The sequence below is a fragment of the Suricata suricatta genome, chromosome 8 (assembly GCF_006229205.1).
Source record: "Suricata suricatta isolate VVHF042 chromosome 8, meerkat_22Aug2017_6uvM2_HiC, whole genome shotgun sequence".
Lineage (NCBI taxonomy): Eukaryota > Metazoa > Chordata > Mammalia > Carnivora > Herpestidae > Suricata > Suricata suricatta.
In genome coordinates, this window is record NC_043707.1 from 86,904,977 (window position 1) to 86,927,569 (window position 22,593).

At 38.4% G+C, this 22,593-nt stretch overlaps 1 protein-coding gene across 1 annotated transcript; it reads left to right on the forward strand.

Moving 5' to 3' along the window:
- Positions 1-624: 624 nt before the first annotated feature.
- RPE65 (retinoid isomerohydrolase RPE65) lies at positions 625-22,243 on the forward strand. Its single transcript, XM_029948249.1, has 14 exons — positions 625-636; positions 1,728-1,810; positions 3,416-3,566; positions 5,104-5,211; positions 5,315-5,456; positions 8,175-8,322; positions 9,516-9,597; positions 9,836-9,968; positions 10,076-10,215; positions 10,933-11,062; positions 18,652-18,766; positions 18,847-18,941; positions 19,049-19,160; positions 20,569-22,243. The coding sequence occupies exons 1-14, from the start codon at positions 626-628 to the stop codon at positions 20,718-20,720; spliced, it is 1,602 nt and encodes a 533-aa protein (XP_029804109.1). The 5' UTR covers position 625; the 3' UTR covers positions 20,721-22,243.
- The last annotated feature ends 350 nt before the right edge of the window (positions 22,244-22,593 follow it).

Here is a 22,593-nt window from a genome sequence, read left to right on the forward strand (position 1 = left end):
ACCAGAGAGGATTGGGGGTACTACAATATGCTTCCATAACACTCCATACTTCTTCAAATCATAGCACTTAAAGCATTTTGTTCACTAGCTTGTTAGTTTTGTGCTTTCCTTGCAGAATTACATCTGTGTTGATGGGGACGATGCCCCACCCCTTTCTGGCCCATAGATGATATGTAATAGATGTTTCAAGAAATATGTAAGGGAATGAATAAATGAGGGTGAAGATGAGGGCACAGAGGTGGTAGAGGGAGGTGAGTGCCAGAGAATGGTGCCAGTTTCCAGTGGGGTGACCTGGATCAGCTCAGGCCTGATGCTAGCCACTCCCACACAGCTTCTTTCTTTCCAATCCACTTGTCATTCTCCTTGGGAAGGATTGAGGTCTCTGGAAAACAGCCAAAAAACTGTTATGGGAACGGCAAGCCCAAATAATGCTCAAGCATCAGGAGGATCTAAGTGCTGAAAGCCACTTCTGTTCCCCTTCTCTCAGCTGAGGGGGTGGGAAAGGGTTTGGAAAGCCCTAACTCCTTTTAGAGAGACTTAGAAGGCATATAAAGGCCCCTGGTTGAGGACTTGCTTCCTCATTCTGCACTTCGTGCCAGAACTCTCAATCCTCCACTGAGAGAAAATGTCTATCCAGTAAGTATCTCTGGGAGATGTTTTTAAATGCCTTAGTGGGTCGATAATAAATGGGCTATTTTAAGAGGTCCTGAAGAGGATTGATGGCCTGTTTATGGGAGGCCCCCAGCCTTGACAGGGGGAATTTCTTCCCCTATTTATATATTGAAGCAAATATGTAGCATTTGGTCTAAATTACTGGGGGATTTTTGTGAATGGGCCTTGAAAGCAGTTGTGAGCATGAAGATTGTAATGAGGCAGGTCTAGGTTCCAGCCATTTCCTAGCAGTGTGATTACTTAACTTTTTATAGTGTATGCTATCCCATATATAGAATGAGCATAAGAAAAGTATTTACCCCATTGTGGTGTTGTGACATTTAAATGAGCTAATAGCATACAAAGTTATTTTTTATGGTGTGTGGCACATAGTAAGTGCTTAATAAAAGATAGTTATCAGAATTAGGGTGTCTGATCAGAGTTCCCACTCTAAGAAGTTCTAAAATGGAGCCAAAGTGAGGAGGCAGAAAATAAGCAAAGATATGACCTGAATCTCCTACTCAAACTATTTTTAAAGAGTACTGTAGCTCTTGAAGACTGGTGAAGAAATGGGATAATAGGAACAGATGATGGTATAATATAGGTGAATAACAAAGAACGAGTTACTAAGCCAAAAAACTGTCATCTCCCACCTCTTGGAGATTCTTTATGAGGCAAGAGAATCAACAACGCAGTGTGCTGAGAATAGCAACTGGACAAGGTAATTCTGTGGGAAGGACTCTGTCAGGAAGAGAAGTGATAGCAAAAGGATGAATTGATTTGTCTTCAGAAATATGGGGAAACTGCAGAAGGCAGAATTAAGTCCACTGTGACATTAAACAGGAGGTCATTTCTTCTCACATCAAACGTGGAGGACCTACCCAGGGGCCCCACTTTGCAAACCTGAGGATTTTTTCAATGCCCCAAATACCATGTGCTCCCAGCAAAGGCTAGCCTGGCAGTGGTGCACTGTCATTGATCCAGAGACTGCCTTCTCTCCTGAAGCTGTGCCTCTGTTTCAGTGGACTTCTTTGAGTATCAACATGGGCTTCTTCCCCATTATTCCACCTTTTCAGAGTTGAACATCCTGCTGGTGGTTACAAGAAACTGTTCGAAACTGTGGAGGAACTGTCCTCACCGCTCACGGCTCATGTTACAGGTTGGTCTCACCAGTCTTGAAAACCATCTTCTCTTTGTGGTTGAAATCCCTCTTCTCCTGCTTTTTATTCATTGCATCTCTCAGTAGTGGCTCACACTGTGGGCTACAGAGAGGGAAATCTGGAGGTATGACCTTTTTATATAGGAAACCCATTTCCTCTCATTGACCTTTTATTTCCCTGATATAGAAAAATGTTGCCTGACTGGAATTCCTTGAGGACTGAGACTACACCTCTGTCATCTTCAAACTGTCCCCCACTCAGTGCCTGGCACATAGAAAATTTCCTATACATGTCTGTTCCATCAGTGTCTGGATGAATGAAGACCTGGTGACAGGCATATGGATATACTACAATAAAGGGTGCTAGGCTTCATGCCTGGTATATTGCTTCTGGAGACAGATGTAGGTGCTAACTGCATCTCCATTATTTTACTAGCTGTGAATCTCACAAGTTACTTAAGCTTTCTAAGCTCAATTCCCTTAGCTATGAAAAATCCTCTTTTAAGGAAGTTGTGAAGATTGAATAAGGCTAATTGGAAGGTTCACCTTATATCCAACACAAAGCAATCAATAAGTGGTTATTATTACTAATATTAGCATCATTCAAAGACATCATATGATCCATACAGCATCCTTGCTTGGATATGGCAAGTCTCTTTCCCCCCATTTCCTCTTCTATAAAATAGAAGAGATGAGCCAAATGCTCTTTCTCAGCTAGAATCTCATGCTAACAATTTAGGCTCTAACAATGAAATTAATGTTATGCCTTTAGTTAAGTCATGCTTTCTTAAAGTTTGTATCAGAGATATAAATTCTTATGAAGCAGGCTGCTCAAGTATAACTGTAGGGAATAATCCATTTGTTTTAAAAAAGTTGGTAAGGATTAAGTAAACATTGCACTTTTCAATGGATAAAAGGGCACAAAGCTTACTGCTTAAACTAAAAGCCTTAGGCCTTTGTTGCATACCCTTAATTTTGCAGATGAGAACACTGTGCCCCCAAGATATCGCATGGCAAATCCTGAACTAGAATTCAGGTCCCTGACACCCAGCCCTGTGCACTTTCTGCTGCAGCAGGTTAACCTTAATCTGGATAGTAGCCCGTACCCTCAATGGAATACTGCTCTAGATTTCAAAAAGCTGGTATTCTTGTTGCTTTATTTAAATGTCCTCTTCTATAGAAATACCTTTTTATAGTGTTTTGACTCCGTCTCCTAATCTACCCCTCCTATTCCTCCCTCCATTAAAATATATCAAGAAATTTAAATTTTTTTCTTAAAAGAAAAATGTGTTGGTATCTGGGGGAATCTGTTAGGTGGAAAATCCATTTTCCTCAAGGTCCTTTTCCTTGTCTCCTTCCAACCCTTTATCCAAACTCAGGCATTGCGACATTTCCCATCACTTGGTCTCCGAGTGAAAGGAGAGTCAAGTCAGCAGGCATTTTGTCAGGGCTGCCCACCATGAGAGCTGGGAATGAAAATCACTGCCAGCCTTACAAAGAGGCTGCCCAATTGAGCTGCTAATATAAACACTGCACCTTGCCAGGGATGAGCCTAGCAAACGGCAGGAGTAAGAAGGAATGTTCTGTGTCTCGCCTTCATCGTAGGCAGGATCCCCCTCTGGCTCACTGGCAGTCTCCTTCGATGTGGGCCAGGACTCTTTGAAGTTGGATCTGAACCATTTTACCACCTGTTTGATGGACAAGCCCTCCTGCACAAGTTTGACTTTAAAGAAGGACACGTCACATATCATAGAAGGTAAAGAATGCTAGGTCCTACTCCTCCTAGGGGTGAGACCTAGCTCAGCTCCTCCTCCTATGTGCTCTGAACCTCTTGAACCCAAGAGGGTGCCTATATCTTTGCTTACTCTCAGAATCCACTGGGCCAGTGCATTTGCATCAGCAGCTGGGACCTGTGCTATGATAAAGAAGAACTTAAGAACTAGGGCTTTGGGGTCCACCATGCCCTGCTTCAAATTCTATATCTACCAGACACTACTTGTCTAGGTGGGCAATGTTCGGCAAGATGTTAATCTCAAATTCTTGGTTTTGTCATCTTTAAAATGAGAAATAATAGAGTCTACTTCGGGATTCATTACAAGGATTAAATGAAGCATCTGGCAACCATTCAATAATAATAAGTCATTGTTATTATTATAGTTACTGTTACAGTTATTAGACCATTGGCTTTCCTGCCTCCTTTTCTTTTTTAATAATCAGAAAGGCCCCTGGGAAGGAGGGGGTAGTAGCACAAAGAAGAAAGGACCAAATTATGTCATAATGAAACAAAAAAGAGAAGTTTTCTAAAAACAGGGGATTGTTGCTAAAAGGCTTGAAGGCTTAAGCCATCTCTCCAGGAAGTACCTATTAACACCATAATAAATAGTTAGTCTTGTGCTTTAATATTCAGACCTGTTAGACGCTTTGTTGATCACCACAGGTATCAGGAAATCTGAAGAGCAAATGGAGGCTTGAAGTAGTCAGGATAATTCAGACAGTAATAGAAGAGAAATAGATCAGGTCAAGCAAAAATTTAGCTAAGAAGTCAGAGAAAGCTTTCATATGCTCCCTAAAGACCTTGGTACTTTTTCCTCTCCATGACTGTTTCTTCATCGATGAAATCTAAAACACTTATTATACAGATTGAAGGAAGTACAAAATCAGATTTTAATTGATTTTCCACGTGAGAAATCCTAGGCAATGTATGGGATATGTTTTGGGAGTTCTGCCTGTGCAAGATATTGGATTCAAGAATGCCCTACTTTTAAAACTAGCAAAATAAATTTTAAAATTGAAGAGAAAAACAAGAGTGACATAAGAGAGATTGAAAAGATTATAATTCAGCACACCATGTTCTATATTTCTACACTCAGTGTAGGTTCATGGTTTATAGGCTATAGGAAGTCAGAGGTCCTATGTTAACTACTCACTGTGCAGTGTGATATGGAGAAATGCATGTTTCCGGGCTCGGGTCGACTTGAGTTCTAACCTAGCTCCATTACATATGCCAACTGCTTAATTTCCCTGCTTGGACACAGCAAGTTAAAGCCATGAGCCTCAATTTCCTCATCTGTCACTGGGAGGTTTATAAGACATAAATTCAAGCTCATAGGATTGTCTCTTTCTTTCTTAGTCACCCTGAGAAAGTGACCCGACAATGCTCTTTCTTTTTCATGCTGTGGATTTACGATTCCAACTTGATAAGAACACACAGAATGATCATTCTTGGTTCCACATAGACACACTGACCCGCCTGCCTATGACCCATAGCTTTGCCATGTCTCTGTGTCCTTCAGGTTCATCCGCACTGATGCTTACGTACGGGCAATGACTGAGAAAAGGATCGTCATAACGGAATTTGGCACGTGTGCTTTCCCAGATCCATGCAAGAATATATTTTCCAGGTTACTGAAACTGAACTGCATGTTATTAAAGATGTTTTACATTATCCCTTTTCTCTCGTGGCTTGAACGTTAACTGGGCTGAAAAGTCCATTTGTTTCTTCAGGTTTTTTTCTTACTTTCGAGGCGTGGAGGTCACTGACAATGCCCTTGTTAACATCTACCCAGTAGGGGAAGATTACTATGCCTGCACAGAGACCAACTTCATTACAAAGATTAATCCTGAGACCTTGGAGACAATTAAGCAGGTAGGACACAGTGCTCAGGCAACATTGCTCAAGAATTTAGAATTTGCACCCTAGCATTAATTGTGCAGTTTGGGGGAAAGAACATGAGAGTCAGATAGATTGTTTCACCTCCTTGCTTTGTCATCAACTACTAGCTATGTGACATAGGGCAAACTTCGTTTCTTCATCTATGAAATTGTAAACACTTATAAAGTGGGTTGGAGAAAAACCTTAAAATGCCTAATATATTCATTCATTTGTGACATGAATATTTATTGAGTCCCTTCTATGTACCAAAATTTATACTAGATGCAAAGGATACATCAATAGGTAAGATAACATGGATAAGACAAAAATTTGGAATAAATTGTTGAGCTCATGGAAAGCTACTGAAAATTTTTGCCCAGAAAAGTGGTGTAAGCAAAGCTGTGCTTTAGGATATTTAATCTAGAAGCTGTGTGGGAAGAAAGAAGAGATAAGGGATGGTTAGGAGGCCAGTTAGGGGGAATTTAAGACCAAAACTAGAAATTCAGTATAGTATAAATAGAAAGGAAGAATAGTCTCAATACTAAGTCTCTGTATCACTAGCTGATTGGTTTACTAAGGCTTAACATATACTCTCAATAGCTCATCTTGGTTTTCATGTACGTTTGTAATCATATAAGATCATTTAGAGGAGAACTGAAGTTGAGTTCTTTTGTTTGTTTTTTGTAAAGTTTATTTATTTAGGAGAGAAAGCACATGAATGCAAACAGGGGAGGGGCAGAGAGAGAGATTGAGAATCCCAGGCAAACTCCCTGCTGTCAGCTCAGAGCCCGTAGTGGGTCAGAGGGCTCCAGCTTGCAAGCCGTGAGATCAAGACCTGGGCCAAAATCAAGAGTCAGCTGCTTAACTGACTAAACCACCAGGCACCACGGAGCTGAGGTCTGAACCATTCATTTAACTCTGATAAGTGAACCTGTACTCAAATTGCTATGGTAATATAACTGCAAATATAATGTTCATGTATGGTTTTAAAGTAGCCTTTATTAGGAGTCAGGTTCCACTGTCAACAGCACTGTAACCTCACTTTATATAAAAATATAGTTTTAAAAACTTGAAACTTCTAATTACTATGGCTAAAATAGCTTCCTAACCAGTGCCTTTGTCTCTAGCCTGATTCACTTAAATACAACTTCTTTAATTCAGTAGAAGCAATTTTTCTAAAATGCAGTATAAATGTGGTGCTGTATCTGAGGCACCCACAGTTTCTAAAATAAAGTCCAGACAGGGCTTTGTGACCACTTGATTCTTATTTCTCCTCCTGCATGCGTGTCTTTCACAGCAGCTATGTTCAATGACCAGTAATCCCCAAACAGCACCTGCTATTTCACAACTCAATGCCTATACGTTATTGTTCCCACTCCCCAGAACACTGTCATCCTTCTCCACTTGATTAACTTTTACTTGTCTTTCAAGCATTAGTTGGAGTCATTGCCCATAAAAAACCCTACCTAATCTCTCAGTCTGTGTTGAATGCACTTCTCTACCGATGCCATTTTGCATTTACCAGCAATGCACTATATTTTATACACAGTGCTATCAAATAGAACTTTCTACAATGATGGCAGTATTCTATATACCATTGTCCAAGTGCTATTGAGCATTTGAAATGTGGCAAATATGACTGAGGAACTGAATTTAAAGTTTTATCTAGTCATAATTAATCTGCATTTTAATTACCACATGTGACTACCATATTGGACAGCACAAGTCTAGACTGAAGTTCTTGAAAGCAAAAACCATCTCTGTTTTCCTAGACCCTGGCACAGTAATATTGGCTCAATGAGTACTTGATGAATGAATGAATTATTGCCTATTATTTAAATAAGAATGCAAAAAACTACCTTTAAACCACATTCCCCTAATCAAATAGAAAGAATTGTGGTTAAAGAAATATATACCTCATCAATTATTCATTCAATAAATCTGTACTGAGCTAGTTCCAGGTAGAAATTCTAGTGCTGATTTTGTCAGGATGTGGCTCTGTATCCTTGAAAAAGTCACTTGACCTGTCTGGGACCTCAATTACTCTTTCTATAAACAGAGGGGTTTATGCTAGATTTGTGATTCTGAATTTCTTATAAGACTCCAAATTGAATTAAAGAGCTAAATCTTCTCTCCGAAAACATTTGCATTTAATTCCAGGAGATTCATGGTTCTCCTGAAGTCTATTTAGGTTATGACTCTATACTAAATAGAACCCTGTGGTTTCTTTCAGTTCCAAATTTATACTCTCTGCAAGACAATGGGTTTGGTATTTAGGTTATACTACACAAAATTGCCATTTTTGTAAAATAAAATTATTGCATATAAGCAATTTCACACAAATTCACTAATACAATAAGGGGGATACAAAGAAATCCCAAGATTCAAACTACCACTTTGAGGACAACTTGTATGGGCAAAAGGAAAGTAACTAACTACAGCAGTGTCTGGTATACACTGAAGAGCACAGCCAGGGACCTCTCCAAGATTTCAGAGGTGTGCGGGAGTCAGCATGGGAGTCAGAGGAGAGCTCTGCACTGAAAACAGGAATGCAGGTAGACTTGAAAGATGGTAGATCCCAGAAAGATGCAAAGAAAGAGAAAATGCACTTAGGATGAAGGGGCAAGTGGTAGCAGTGAGGACAGACCTAAGGATCGAAGGGGTAATACAATCTTTCTTTTTACATGGATGACTTCTGCTCTCCTTCCATAGGTTGATCTCTGCAACTATGTCTCTGTCAACGGAGCCACTGCTCACCCCCATATTGAAAGTGACGGAACTGTTTACAACATTGGTAATTGCTTTGGGAAAAATTTTTCGATTGCCTACAATATTGTAAAGATCCCTCCACTACAAGCAGGTCAGTTTACCAATTTGATTCTTCCTAAAACAAGTATCTATATTATGAGAAAGTTAACCTAAAATACAAAATACAAGATCAGAATACCAGGATAGCACTATACATGCATGGTTAAATTATTCTCAGATTGCCCTTGCCCCTATCTACCAGGGACCTATGGCCAAGGGCACCATAGCAGAAAATGACAACTTGAAAATATGGATAGTGAGTGGCCAAGTTGTATTCTACAGTGTTTCAAAAATATTGTGTATATGTGTACTTGAACATATAAGAGTTAAATTCAAAATCAGAAAACATTTATTAAGCACTTATTCATGTGCCAGGAAAAATTAAAATTTAAACGTATGTGTATACATCATTGCATGTACACATATATGAGAGTACTAAGTATTTTGTGTGTTTAATTCCCAAAACTCCAAACAAATATATTAATTCCTATCAATATTATACAGAAAGAATATTGAAGCAGGAAAGAGAGTAGCCTAGAGTTATCCATTCATCCTCCAATCATTGCCAGAAATTTGATAACCACCTTGGTGACAGACTATTTGAATAAAAATGGATTTTTGTTACTATTGCATAGCATGGTTCTCAAGGTGTAGTCCCTGACTCATCAGCATTATTTGGGAAACTACTAGAAATCAGAGCCCCACCTAGAGTTGACTAAACGAGGAATTCTGGGTGTGGGCCCACAGTTAGTATTTTAAGAAGTTCTTTATGTCATTCTGATGCACACTAAGGTTTAAAGACCACTGACTAGAAGTAAACAAACTTTAATGTGCTTAAGAATTACTGTACAGAGCTAATACCATATACTACACATATATATACTATACTTTGTAGGAAACAGGAGATTATAAAAGGCATTTTGACCATACGGAAGTTTTCCCTTACTCCCTGACTTAGCACCTACCACCTCCAGTCGTAAGATGTGACTCCACTGTACTCTGCCTGCCACAACACTTTATGAGTGCACTTTTTCCAAATCTGCTGCTATTTGGATTTTCCTGGGTGACTGCAGCTTCACATGAAATTTCCCTAAGAAACGCCAATGACTGAGAAAATGAAAATAAGCTCTAAAAAAATCAAGACCTGAAAATGTATTTCTGTACTTGCATGAGCTGTTCTAAATGCTTTGTATTAAGAGAAAAGAGAGGCTTTTTCCAAAGCCTTTTAAAACCGCTTTATTTCAGACAAGGAAGATCCAATAAGCAAGTCAGAGGTCGTTGTACAATTCCCCTGCAGTGACCGATTCAAGCCATCTTACGTCCATAGGTAACTTGAAGGCCTGCTATGAATCTTCAGGAAAACTCAAGTTTAAAGATCTGCTTTGCCTACCTTTGATACCAATCCTGATCATGACATTTTCTTGCAGAAACCTAAATTTAAATGTAATTAATTTCACGTAGGCACTGTTGATTCATGTAACTGAGCATACCTCATGTGCACGTATTTCTTTGTGGTTTGAAAATCGGCCCTTCCCATTCACAAGTTTATTTGTGTTTCTAAACAGTTTTGGTTTGACTCCCAACTATATTGTTTTTGTGGAGACACCAGTCAAAATTAACCTGTTCAAGTTCCTTTCTTCATGGAGTCTTTGGGGAGCCAACTACATGGATTGTTTTGAGTCCAATGAAACCATGGGGGTAAGCCTTCCATTTATTTGCCAGATTTATGATTCTGAAAAAGGTGTTTCATCATGTATACTGTTTTCCTTTTTAAACCCATCAAAACATTTTCCTCACTTTTCAAGGTTTGGCTTCATATTGCTGACAAGAAAAGAAGAAAGTATCTCAATAATAAATACAGGACTTCTTCCTTTAATCTCTTCCATCACATCAATACTTATGAAGACAGTGAGTTTCTGATTGTGGATCTCTGTTGCTGGAAAGGGTAAGGAAGGACATTGGATAATGTTATATTTCCAGCCACTCCTAGAAATTAGGGACCTTTTTCAGAGATGCTGCTCTCAATATATAATCCTAATTACAACAACAACAAAAAAAGAAGTATGCTTTAGTCATAGAATATAATTGAAAAAGCAGTAGGAAGTCTAGATAATCAGAAGCACTCACAAACTGAACATCAAAACCATAATTAATGATTGAAAACTGATCAGGTCTATGAACATATCACGAAATTAAAAAATGTTATGACCTCATAAGTAAATTTAAACTTAACACTTAATGTCACAGCATCTTGACAAGATCCCTTTGGGCAGGGAAGGGGGGGTGGAGCTTGAACTCCACTCACTCTGGATTTGAAAGAAAAAGGCCTGCTTTCTTCAGAATACCAAGTCACTAAAAAGACAGTAGCCTCTAAAGACACAGGCAGATGATGATGGAGAAGTAGAACAGAAAGAAAGTATCATATAAGGCTGCTGTTATTTACACATATCCGTTAGGCAGGTTGGTTGGTTGGTTTGCTTGCTTACCTTTCATGCAGCATGAGCACGGGCAAGAGGATATAGCTCTAATATACCCGGGTCATTAGCAGTTTCTGAGTTAGATAACAAAGGACAGGCAAGTGCTTGTTCATTTAAAAGATGGATCATCTCTCTGAAATCATTGGCAATTGTCTGTGCTCATGTCTGACTTCTTACTTTTGCAGATTTGAATTTGTTTATAATTACTTATATTTAGCCAATTTACGTGAGAACTGGGAAGAAGTGAAAAAAAATGCCAGAAAGGCTCCCCAGCCTGAAGTTAGGAGATATGTACTTCCCCTGAATATTGACAAGGTAACCACCATCTACACAGAAATTCAGATACAACCAGAATGTTCCATCTCTCTCAGGATTTGTTTTCCTGCCTTATGTTTATACATAAACTCTTGAAATTTCAGAGCTGGAAGGAACTTTAAAAATATACTAATTCAACTCCCCTCATTTAACAAATGAGGAAATGGAAGCTCTGAAGAGTGACCTGACTTAGCAAAAGCCAAAAGCAGCAGAGCCATGAATAGTGAATAGTGCAGACCACTGATGCCTAGGATCCTTTGTCAATAGTATAAATAATTTAATTCAAATAATTTGAAATTCTAAAGAAATGAAGCATTAAAAAGTACCCCTGTAGGGAGTTCAGCCCATTATTTTGGTTTTCTGCAAACCACTTGAATATATCACTATAAGATAAACACCAGTAATAGCCTTCGGCAGTCATCTTTTCATCTCTGCTTTTTCTTCCTTGCATTCAGTGGCTCTCTTTTTAGATATTAGATTAACATCAAGGAATTTTAGTGTGCTAGAATACCTATCAATGAAAATGAAGAAAAATATAATCTTTACAATAGATATAAGAACATACACTGTAATTTATGTATATATAAAATATATACATAAAAATGGGTAAGGCAACTACATGGAATGTAAGACACTGTCCTCAAAGCTTAGATCAGATGTACTGGAAAGTAAACCCACACTATTGCTCTTAAGCAAGCTTGTAAACTCAATGAAGAATGAGAAAGGAAAAGGAGGTTAGGGTGGGGTAAATGAGCTTCTACAAAGGCAGGGAGGGGTTAAAAAATGCAAAACTTGATATAGAAATATAAAGAAGTTGGTGGAGTTGATACATTAGGAGCACGGGGGGATGGGCATGGGGCAGAGGGCCTGGAAAGATAGATTGGTATTACACTGTATGGGACTTAAAGCACTTCTAACTTTGCCCTTAGGAAGCACATCTCTGGTATATGTAGCTGAGTGCCCATAAAATACCAAATGAAGAAGTCCATTGCTTTTAGTAATCTCTTATTTTACTAATAATGGTAAAAATCACCATTATCTTTAAATTAAAGAAATAAAATAAGATAGTTTAACTTAAATATTCCTTATCTCAGTGTCTTCACATTCAAAAAGAGGAAAAAGGAAAGATTTTCCTAAATGTATAGTCATCACTGTCTGAAGAAAGACCACCCAATTGTAAAATAGGGAAATTCAGTGACGATGAAAAATGGCTAATGTCACCTGAGACCCTGCCTTCACTTTCTTCCAATAGTTATTAATTACCCACTGTAGCAGAGCATTGTACTAATTATTTCAGTGAGTACATCAATAGGATATGCTCCTGTTCTCCTGGAACTCATCACCTAGTGTGGTAAGGAGGAGGAAGGTGATTCAGTAACGATAACACATGTCAGCATGAGGCCAGTAGTGTGAGGGAGGCATAAATTGCTTTGGCTATTCAGAGGATGGAGCAGTCACACTTGTTTGGAGAGATTCATGGAACACAGTCATTTGCAATATTCTGGCAGAAAGGATGAAATTGAAGATCAACTTAAGACAGGAATAATAGTTTGAGGAAAAAGCAGAGAAGTGGGGAGGGGCAGAAAAGCAAATGAACTAACTGCAACCCAACTAGTTAGAACATATGCATAAGTAGTAGAACACATGGAGGGGAGGGCAGTAAAAAAAAAAAAAAAAAAAAAAAAGCTTAAAAAGCAGGCCAGGGCACCTGGGTGGCTCAGTTGGTTAATATCTGGCTCTTGATTTTGGCTCAGGTCATGATCTCATGGTTTGTGGAACGGAGCCCCATTTTGAGCCCTGCCCTGTGAATGCAGAGCCTGCTTGGGATTCTTTTCTCCCTCTCTCCTCTCCCTTCCCCACTCACACTCACTCTCTCTCTCTCTCTTAAAATAAATAAATAAACTTAAAAATAAAGCAGGCTGCTAATCTTTGAAAGCATCTTTTTAAGTTTACTTATTTGAGAGAGAGAGAGAGAGAGAGAGAGAGAGAGAGAGAGAGAGCACAAGCAGGGGAGGGGCAGAGAGAAAGGGAGAAAGAGAATCCTAAGCTGACAGCACAGAGCCCTATGTGGAACTTGATCTCAGGAACTGTGAGATCATGATCTGAGCTGAAACCAAGAGTCAGAGCATCCACAGACTGAGCCACGCTAGCGCCCCTTTTTGAAAGCTTTAAGGCCAGGCTAAGAGGTGGTACTTTATTTGGCAGGTGATGGGAGACAGTGAAAGCTTCCGAGCAGAAAGAAACCATATGCAGAGCTGGTGGACTGGGTACCAACTGTACTTATTTTCATGGTTATCTTTACTACTAAATGTCTGCCTCCCCTAAGCAAGTCACTCAATCAATTTAAGTACAGTTGCCTGCTCTGAAATCTAACTAAAGTGGACTAAATAATAACTAGGGTCATTTCCAGCTTTAATAACTTGACTTTCTAAAATAAATTTGTGAATAAGTAATACTAGAAGTGTAAAAGGACAGAGATAGAAACCTGGGAAAGGAGACAGTTAAAATCACTCAGGCGACGGAAAATGTAGTAGTACTAGGAACAGGCAAACACAGACAAAAATAAGAGCTCCTATAGGTGGAATTAAAAAAGTCTTGCATTTGATTGGATGGAGAAATGAATTAAATCTTTGATATGCAAAATATCATAGAGATCCCGTAAGCCTACGTGTCTGGAATAGTGATACCTTTGGAAATAGGGAGTATAACAGGCAGAGCAGGTGTGGGGACAAATATGAATTGCAAAACTATGAGAAAGGGAGAGGATAATGAGTAAGGAGGTTGATTTCACGTCAAACTGAGCCAGGCTTGAGTTTCCACTCTGCCATTTACTAGCTGGGTGATTTAACCTTAAATTTCTTTCTCTCTGTCTGTAAAGGGAAACATTTAACCTTCTTAAATTTCCTTTTCTTTATTTATAACCATCTTACTGGGTTGTTGTGTCTGATAAATGAGTTGATATATGTCAGTTATTAAACAGAACCCTTGACACAAAGCAAATGTAAATAAATATTCATTATCATCATCATCATCAACAAAATCAGTATCAAAACATCTTCATGAAAGATGCTTCATGGACTTTAATATGTCATTGCAGGGACTTGGGAGATCAATTAGGGTTGATAGTTACTGATACTGAAATGATGATCAAATATATGAGAACACATAGATGAGACTGCTAGCAGGAAAAAATAAATCTCACTTCAACTTACCCATTTGCTTATTTTAAAAATGAAGAATTTGATAGTCCAGAAAATGCTGAGAGAAGAAAAGATGGCCAGGCATGGAAGTTTGGGACAGTGTCATATACAAGAAGGTGGTATAAAAACAAAGGGGGGGGGGGAAGCCAGCAAGGGAGGGGGAGAGAAAGTATTTAAAGAGCCCTAGCTAGAGCTAAGAGAGGGCAAGGCCTCTCTGAATAGGGCAAGAGGATTTCATCAGTGCCCACTGCTATGGGCAAGATGAAGACTTAAAACCACACACTAGATTTGGTGAGCTCCTAGGGAGGAGGGAGGGAGAAGCAGAAATCAGGATTCAAGGCATTGAAGATGAGCAACTGGTAGGATGTGGGAGCCCTTACTATAGTCCACATTGAAAAGACTGGCAATAAAGTAAAATATCAGTCATAAATTAGAAGAAGGAGAGATAAGAAAGATACTGAGGGAAGGGCTAAGGAGAGGAAAGAGTACAAGATGAGTGAAGTTTCCACTTTACTGATTAAACTTTAAAATATATCTTTATTTTTTTGAATAGGCAGTATATTTAAATGGTCAAAAATCAAAATGATATGAAAAGTACACCCTGGGAAATCTCACTCCAACTTCTATCTGCATCCAGTCCATACCATCCCCACTCACTTTCTATGTGTAGCTTTTCATGTCTTTCCTTTTCTTTGGTTTGTTTATGCAGATATAAGACAGATGATAGATAGATAGATATACACAAATAATTATTATTTCCCATTCTCATACACAAAAAGTAACTTTCTGTATCCACTGTTTTGTGCCCTGCTTTTTTTCATTTAACAATCTATGCAGAAAGTCTTGCTGTTTTCAACTTCACAGTATCCTGTTTGTGAACACACACAAGTCCCACACTGCTGAGCAACAGAATTGTTTCCAATCTTTGGCTGTTACAGATAATGTTATAAGGAATAACTTTGTATATGTGTTATTTCATACATGCACAGATGTATGAACAGGATAGATCCTCAGAAGTAAGATTTCAGGGTTAAAGAATAATTGTATCTATTTAAAAAAGTAGCAGGGTGGGGGTGTTGAAAATGAGAAGCTAGTTTGTTGGGGAAAGCAAAAGTAACGTTACAGACTTCTAACATTAAAAAACTTTATATACCAATAGAAAAAATAAGATAGAATAAAGTAAGATAATCAATTTAAACTTACGAGTTCATAAATAATGTCTGACATAAGCATTTGATCTCTTCTACCCCAAAACACCACCAAATGCCTTAAACCTCCATTTCATAAACTCTTATAAAACTCTCTCCATTTCTCTATTTGCTCCTTATCGCCCATCCTTCCTTATGCTAAGAATCTTCTCCTATTTCCTTTTAATGCATAATACACCACCAGAAAAAATCCCCTCTTCCTCCTCTCAGAATGTTCCTCTTACTTTTTTTTTTAATCAAAACCTGTCTCTCTTCTGAGGACACTGATCTCTCCAGCAGCAATCTCCAGTCTTCTATAGCCTTTATACCACTTGGCCTGAGGTAAGGGTAGGGGTTGTCTTTGTCCCATTTTTCTGCATCGAGATTCACTGTTCCTTTCATCTACTCTTTAAATACTCTAATTTTTAATCTCACTTCAGCTAATTATATAGTCAGTATATACAACTCTCATTCCTTCATTATTGTTGTCATCTATGAACTACCACCCATTCACTTCCCCCTCTGGCTCAAGGTCACACTCCCCAGATCTACTCCTGACTCTCGGTCATTTCCATATACACATCATAGGTGATTCTTCCAACAACTTGGCCTCTGAGTTCCTTGACCTCTTCCACTGATCATGGTTTCCATTCTATCTCAGTCACTCACTCCTCACAGTCACAGACTTGACCTCATAGCACTTACCTCTGACTGTGCTCTTTCCAAAATCTTAGTTTTGTGCATGACATACCCTGACTATCACCTCCTATCTTTTAAGATCACTTGTCCTACTGTGATTCTTGCCAGGAATCTCCAATTTACTGAACCTACTACCTACCTTCTTACTATACCTCACCCCACTGAGAACTTACCTTTCCTCATTACTTAACTAAAATTCCATTGTCAACAATTATGATCTTATATAGGTCTTCATTTCTATTACCTTTCCTACTTTACTGAACTCATTTGTCAAAACCATAATCCTATTTAAATCCAACTCTCCACCTACTCTACACTTTTACCTCCAAAGCTGAAAGTAGGTGCTGAAACACACAATCATGTTAATTGGTTCATTTTTAAATACATGACCACAACCCTCACTGCTACATTTCTCAACTTCATTTACTCTCCCACTTGGCTAGTTAAGTATTTCACACCCTCCTCTCCTCAAACTTCTAACACCTCCCACCTCCACACTCATACTCAGCTGATGGCTCTGCTTCCTATTTTATTGAAACAAATGAAAGAAATCAAAAAAGAACGTTATACTCCTGCCACCACATCTACCCACCCACCAGCATCTGTACTTGTATTGAATTATCTGTCATCCCACCCAGAACTAGTCCTTCCCATTTTCTCTTCCTTACCCACTCAAGGACATCACCCAAGCAGTTCTCCCCCTTTCCTGTACCATCACTCTCCTTTCTCATTGGATCACTCATATCCTGCTATTATCTTGCTCTCTTACAAAATCCTCCTCTTGACTCTTCTTGGCCCCATCAGCTATCCTCATTCCTCTTCTTAGATCTACCTCTTAATGTTGGAGAACATTAGAACTCAGCCCTTCTTTTCATCTTCTTATTGTACATTCACTCCTTTTGTAAAGACTCATACTTGAAAGCAGCCTATTTTTACATTTTCAACTTCCTTTCAATTCAGGTTTCATATATGCTACTACCAACTCCATGTCCCCTTTTGGATGTCCAATAGACGGCTCAAGTTTAGTAAGACAAAATCTAAATTTCTCCTCTTCCTCTACCAAAACATGTATCCTACCTGTAGTAGTCTCCATCTGTGTTGTGACAGCTCCAACCCCAACTGTTCAGGCCAAACACATTGGAGTCATCCTTGACTCCTCTCTTAATTTCTTGCCTCTTCCCCACCCCCATAGCCTGTCTATCAGGGAGACCTCATGACTCTACCTTCCGCTCTCACGGACTCCAGTGTTCCAGCCTAGCCTGACCTACTGTTTCTTTTTACTAGACCACTACATGACAGACTAGTTTGCACCCTTGCATGCCCCCTACTCCCAAGGGTAGGCTTGACAGAGCAGCCAGAGTGATTCTTTTAAATTTCATAGCATGTCAATCATCTGCCCAAAATCATTCCATGGCTTCTCATCACTCACTCAGAGTAAAAGACCAAGTCCTCACAATGACCTATAAACCTGTACACAAGAGAGCTCTACCCTCCTCTCGTGCTCTTCTTCCCCAGGCTCAATTAGTTGCAGCCACACTGGTCTCTTTAATGTTCTTCAGGCATACTTAGCATCCTCCTACCTTAGGCCTTTGCACTGTTTATTCTCTTTGTTTAAATGTTCTTCCTGCGCTATTGACTTCTTCACTCCCTGAGGGTTTTGTCCCAAATGTCACCTTTTCGATGAGGCCCACCCTCACCACCAATTAAAATTGTAACTCACCTACCGTTCACTCTTTTGATCTTCCTAACTCTGCTGTATCTTTTCCTCCCTATATTCACAAAACACTATATACTTTTTAAGTATATGTATTGTTTATGTTCCCCAACTAGAATGCAAGCTTCATGAGAAGAGGGGTTCCATTCTCTGAAATATCCCAAATGTCTGAAACAGAATCTAGCACAAACATGCACTCTGGCATTTGATACATGGATAATAAATAAATATGTTCTTAGAAATAGCTCATGGTATCCTTCCATAAAAGAATCTGAAAATCACAGAGTGGTGTAAAGGGGTGACAGAATTCCTTAGACAACATCTGGTCCAGGAGTTTTTCTACATATTCTTTTTCCTTTTGACAATGTAACTATATGATTTTTTTCAAGCAAAATCAAAATCTATCTCTAACTATAAAGGACATAAACACTGTAAATGAATCCCTAGTGTTTGAAGTCTTTTGTAGTTCTACAGAAAAACTTTTTTTCCCCTTAGAGGCTCTCCCTTACAGCCCTAAATTTTCCTTGAGGAGAACTGCGTTGTACAGAGGTGACGATCAAGGGCCCAGAGGTTCGACCACTTTCCCAAGGAAAGAGACTGACCCGGGGAGAGACAGCTTTCCCAGTGGCGTGCTTGGGCTTACCTGCCTGTGGTTGTCTGCACTGCTCCTCCCTACGCGGCCACTTAAGAGACAAAGAACTCAGGAGACAAAATTCAGAAAGACTACATTTATGGCTGCTTGATTTTTCCTTCCTTCTCACTGAGGTTTCTGTTATCCTCTTTCCTTAGGCTGACACAGGCAAGAATTTAGTCACACTCCCCAACACAACTGCCACTGCAATTCTGTGCAGTGACGAGACTATCTGGCTGGAACCTGAGGTTCTCTTTTCAGGGCCTCGCCAAGGTGAGATGATCTAGCAAGGGAACAAACTATTCCATTCAGAAATTAACTGAGATTTCCTAAGCATGTCCTCTATTTTGTAGCATTTGAGTTTCCTCAAATCAATTACCAGAAGTATGGTGGGAAACCTTACACATATGCATATGGACTTGGCCTGAATCACTTTGTTCCAGACAGGGTAATTAATCCCTCTCACCTAATGCTAGAAAAGTAGTTTATGTCCTATACTAGTCAAGTAAAGCACATTGACTGATTAATTGACTGATTTTTCTTTCTTACAAGCAGCTCTGTAAGCTGAATGTTAAAACTAAAGAAACTTGGGTATGGCAAGAGCCTGATTCATACCCATCAGAACCCATCTTTGTTTCTCACCCAGAGGCCTTGGAGGAAGATGATGGTAATGAAAGCAATGGATGTGGCTGAACACTTTCTTTTTGTTGAAATTCTATATGTTAGTGCATTAGGAGAGGAGCCACAGTGATTACTCCCTAATATTCAGATTAACATCTGACTTTATCCTTAATACTACTGAATAGGAAGCACTAAAGAATTTAAACTTATTTGAAACTAAGTTTCACCTGTGGCCAATCTCATTGATTACTCATGAAAAAATGTTAAAGCACCATCTGTGTCATCATGGAACATCGATGTCTACTCTAGCTGGAGGGAAGATGAAGAGAGAACAGCATGAATTCTAAGTGCTTGCCTTTTCTGATTTAGATAAATTTCTGGAAAAAGGGTAGAGTTCTAAGGAGAGAAGTTGAGTATTCTAACAGATCAAAGAGAATGAGAATGAGGCTTTGTGCTTCTGCTTTGGGTTTGTTCTTTTAGTAAAGCCAGAGCTACAGCTTATAACACAGCAACTCAATTACAAAGCATCCATCTTTATTAACTATTGATTAGCTGAGACAGGAAGGTAGGTTATACTCTCTAGGATTAAAATATGGAAAATCACAGATAAATGAATAAAATAAAGAATTATAGAGCCATTTAATGCTGAACGATTTTACATATAGAACCCAAAAGACAAAACTGCAAAACATTTGCTCCCACTTTGTTTGAAGAAAGTAAGCTTCTATCTAGGTCTTGGAGACTATAGAAATAATATCCCTTACTGTTTTCAAAGTCTTTTTTTTTAAATTTTTAAAATATTTTTTAATTTATTTTTGAGAGACAGAGGGAGATAGCGCGAGTAGGGGAGGGTCAGAGAGACAGGGAGACACAGAATCCGAAGCAGGCTCCAGGCTCTGAGCTAGCTGTCAGCCCAGAGCCTGAGGTGGGGCTCGAACCCACGAACTGTGAGATCATGACCTGAGTTGAAGCCAGACACCCAACCGACTGAGCCACCCAGGCGCCCCCAAAGTCTTTTAATATATATTTTTCATCTGATTGTCGCAACACTTTTTTTTTGCAGTAAGTTATGTTAAATCTTATGTTACTAATAAGAGCACAGATCCATGCAGTCAATAAGATTTTAATGAATAGCTACTATGTCTTAGTAATTGTAGTATGCTACTGGGATACAGCAAGTATCCCAATTACAATCCCAGAGACAAGACAGATATGGTCACTCCCTTCCTAAAGCTTATAGTCTAGGGAATATAAAGAGTTTGAAAGATCTCTTTAGGGTGGTCATACAGCAGATGGTGGAAGAGCCAGAACAAAATATCAAGTAATATTGTTTTCTTCATTTGTCAATGTAATACCTCCTACATGATTTCAGTGACATTTAATCTATGGTCCTTGGCTTTTTTTTCTTCTTCTTCTTTTAATTTAACATTGCCTTCCTTACTTTTGATTAACAGGTGTAGTTCTGAGTGTGGTGGTAAGCCCTGGGGCAGGACAAAAGCCCGCTTATCTTCTGATTCTGAATGCCAAGGACTTGAGTGAAGTTGCCAGGGCTGAAGTGGAGATTAACATCCCTGTTACCTTTCATGGGCTGTTCAAAAAATCCTGAGCGCATTCTAGCAAATTATATTTCTATTGACAGAACTAAGAAAAACAGGTCTGCAATCAAATTCTGTTCAAATTTAGCCTGCTGTATTATATGGTTTTAACTTGCAGATGCACACAATCTTGCAGTATTTTACAGAAAGAACAAAGTTGAGCAATTCATATATATAAATATACACACACACATACACATACTTAGACAACCATGCTTTCTCTGAGACAGACAGGCCATAACTAAAAACTCTATATATTTAGTAATCAAATAGAAAATGAATGTGGATTTATTAAACTTTTTTGTTCCTATTATAAAAGTGTATTTTAGGTACCCATCTGCTCCAATTATTTTTTAACATTTAAAAGCCAAAGTTCTTTATACCAGATTTATATGTGGTTTTGCTGAGGCAAAGCAGGATCATGCAAAAAGGCTTAATTCCTAAATCTCAGACCAAACTTTTTCACCAACTAGGAACTAGCATCTAAGAGTAACCCTAGTAATTGTGTATACATACACATGCACATGTACATGTATATATTACTGCTCCAAGATTCTCAAGATTTATGAAAGGCATTTCATATAGGCAATTACTGATTATTTCTGATTTTAAAATGAGAAAGCCTCTCTCCAATATACTGAGGGCTCTAACCAAATAACACCACACAGAAGTTACCTATTAAAAACTTATATAACACCAAAGCAATTATATATAACAGTTACTATAATTTTTTTAAATACTTACAAAAATAATTTCTACTTAAAATAAGAGATTAGGATAATGTCAAGGGGTTATATTATGTTGCCTCTTATGTTAATTATATTTAAGCACTGTGCAATCACCTGACCTAAGTGAAAGACAAAGAAAAAGAGGAAATAGTAAATAATTAACATTCAAACATTAATACATTTTAGGTACTTTTATTTTTAAAATTATTCTCCTATGTGCTACATGTTGCAAAAAAATGGAGATTGACAAAAAATTATATTCTGTATCTTAATCCTGGTATGTATTTTATGCTAAGAAGTATTACATATCATTGTATTTAAGATAATCAGCATTGTGTTTGACTAAGTAAAAAAAGCTTGAAGGAACAGACTGACTAGGGTACTTGATGTATCCATTTGATTTCTTTATTTAGATAAAATTCAAACTCATTTTTTAAAGTTATAAATACTCATTGAAACATACTTCTCAAAGAAATCTAAAATTATAGAAAAGTAGAAATTATACAGTAAAATTATACTGAGCTCATCTAAGCTCAGCTACCATTAAGAATGGGTACTTTTTCCATCGCTGTTCCTCCAGTGGATTTTTAATGCAATCATTGTTTCAATGTGGCTACTTCCTAGCTAGAACTAGAAATTTCACAAGAGAAAAGAAAAATGCCAGAGAATAACATGGAATGTGTGACTGTAGATAAACATCAGTCTGTTAGTTTTTGTCTCTAGATGTGACACATGAACATAATTCCACAAAGGAGTATATTTATCCATTTCTTTAAAAATGCAGGAAATAAAGTACTGAGCAATTATTACATTTGTGCTTAATAAAGCCTCCCAGTCTGAGAGAATTCCTAAAGCTACCGCTACCTACATTTGCCAATCATTCCCTGCCTTCTTCCCATTCATTTTCAATGAAGCAAGTCTTGCAGTTTGGGGTGCCCACCTCCCCTCTTTTTGTAGGAGCCCATTGTGAGTACTGTGTTCTGTGAAGATCACAAGAGACAGGCAGATTACACTAAAGTAACATTCTTCCAAACCATTCACCAAAATAGGAATTCTCTATACAATCATTGCTAATATTTTGCCAAGAAAGCTTAGGCATTGCCTTTCAGGACCCAAAATGGAACATGGGCTTAGGTTTTCTAATTAGAATATGAGA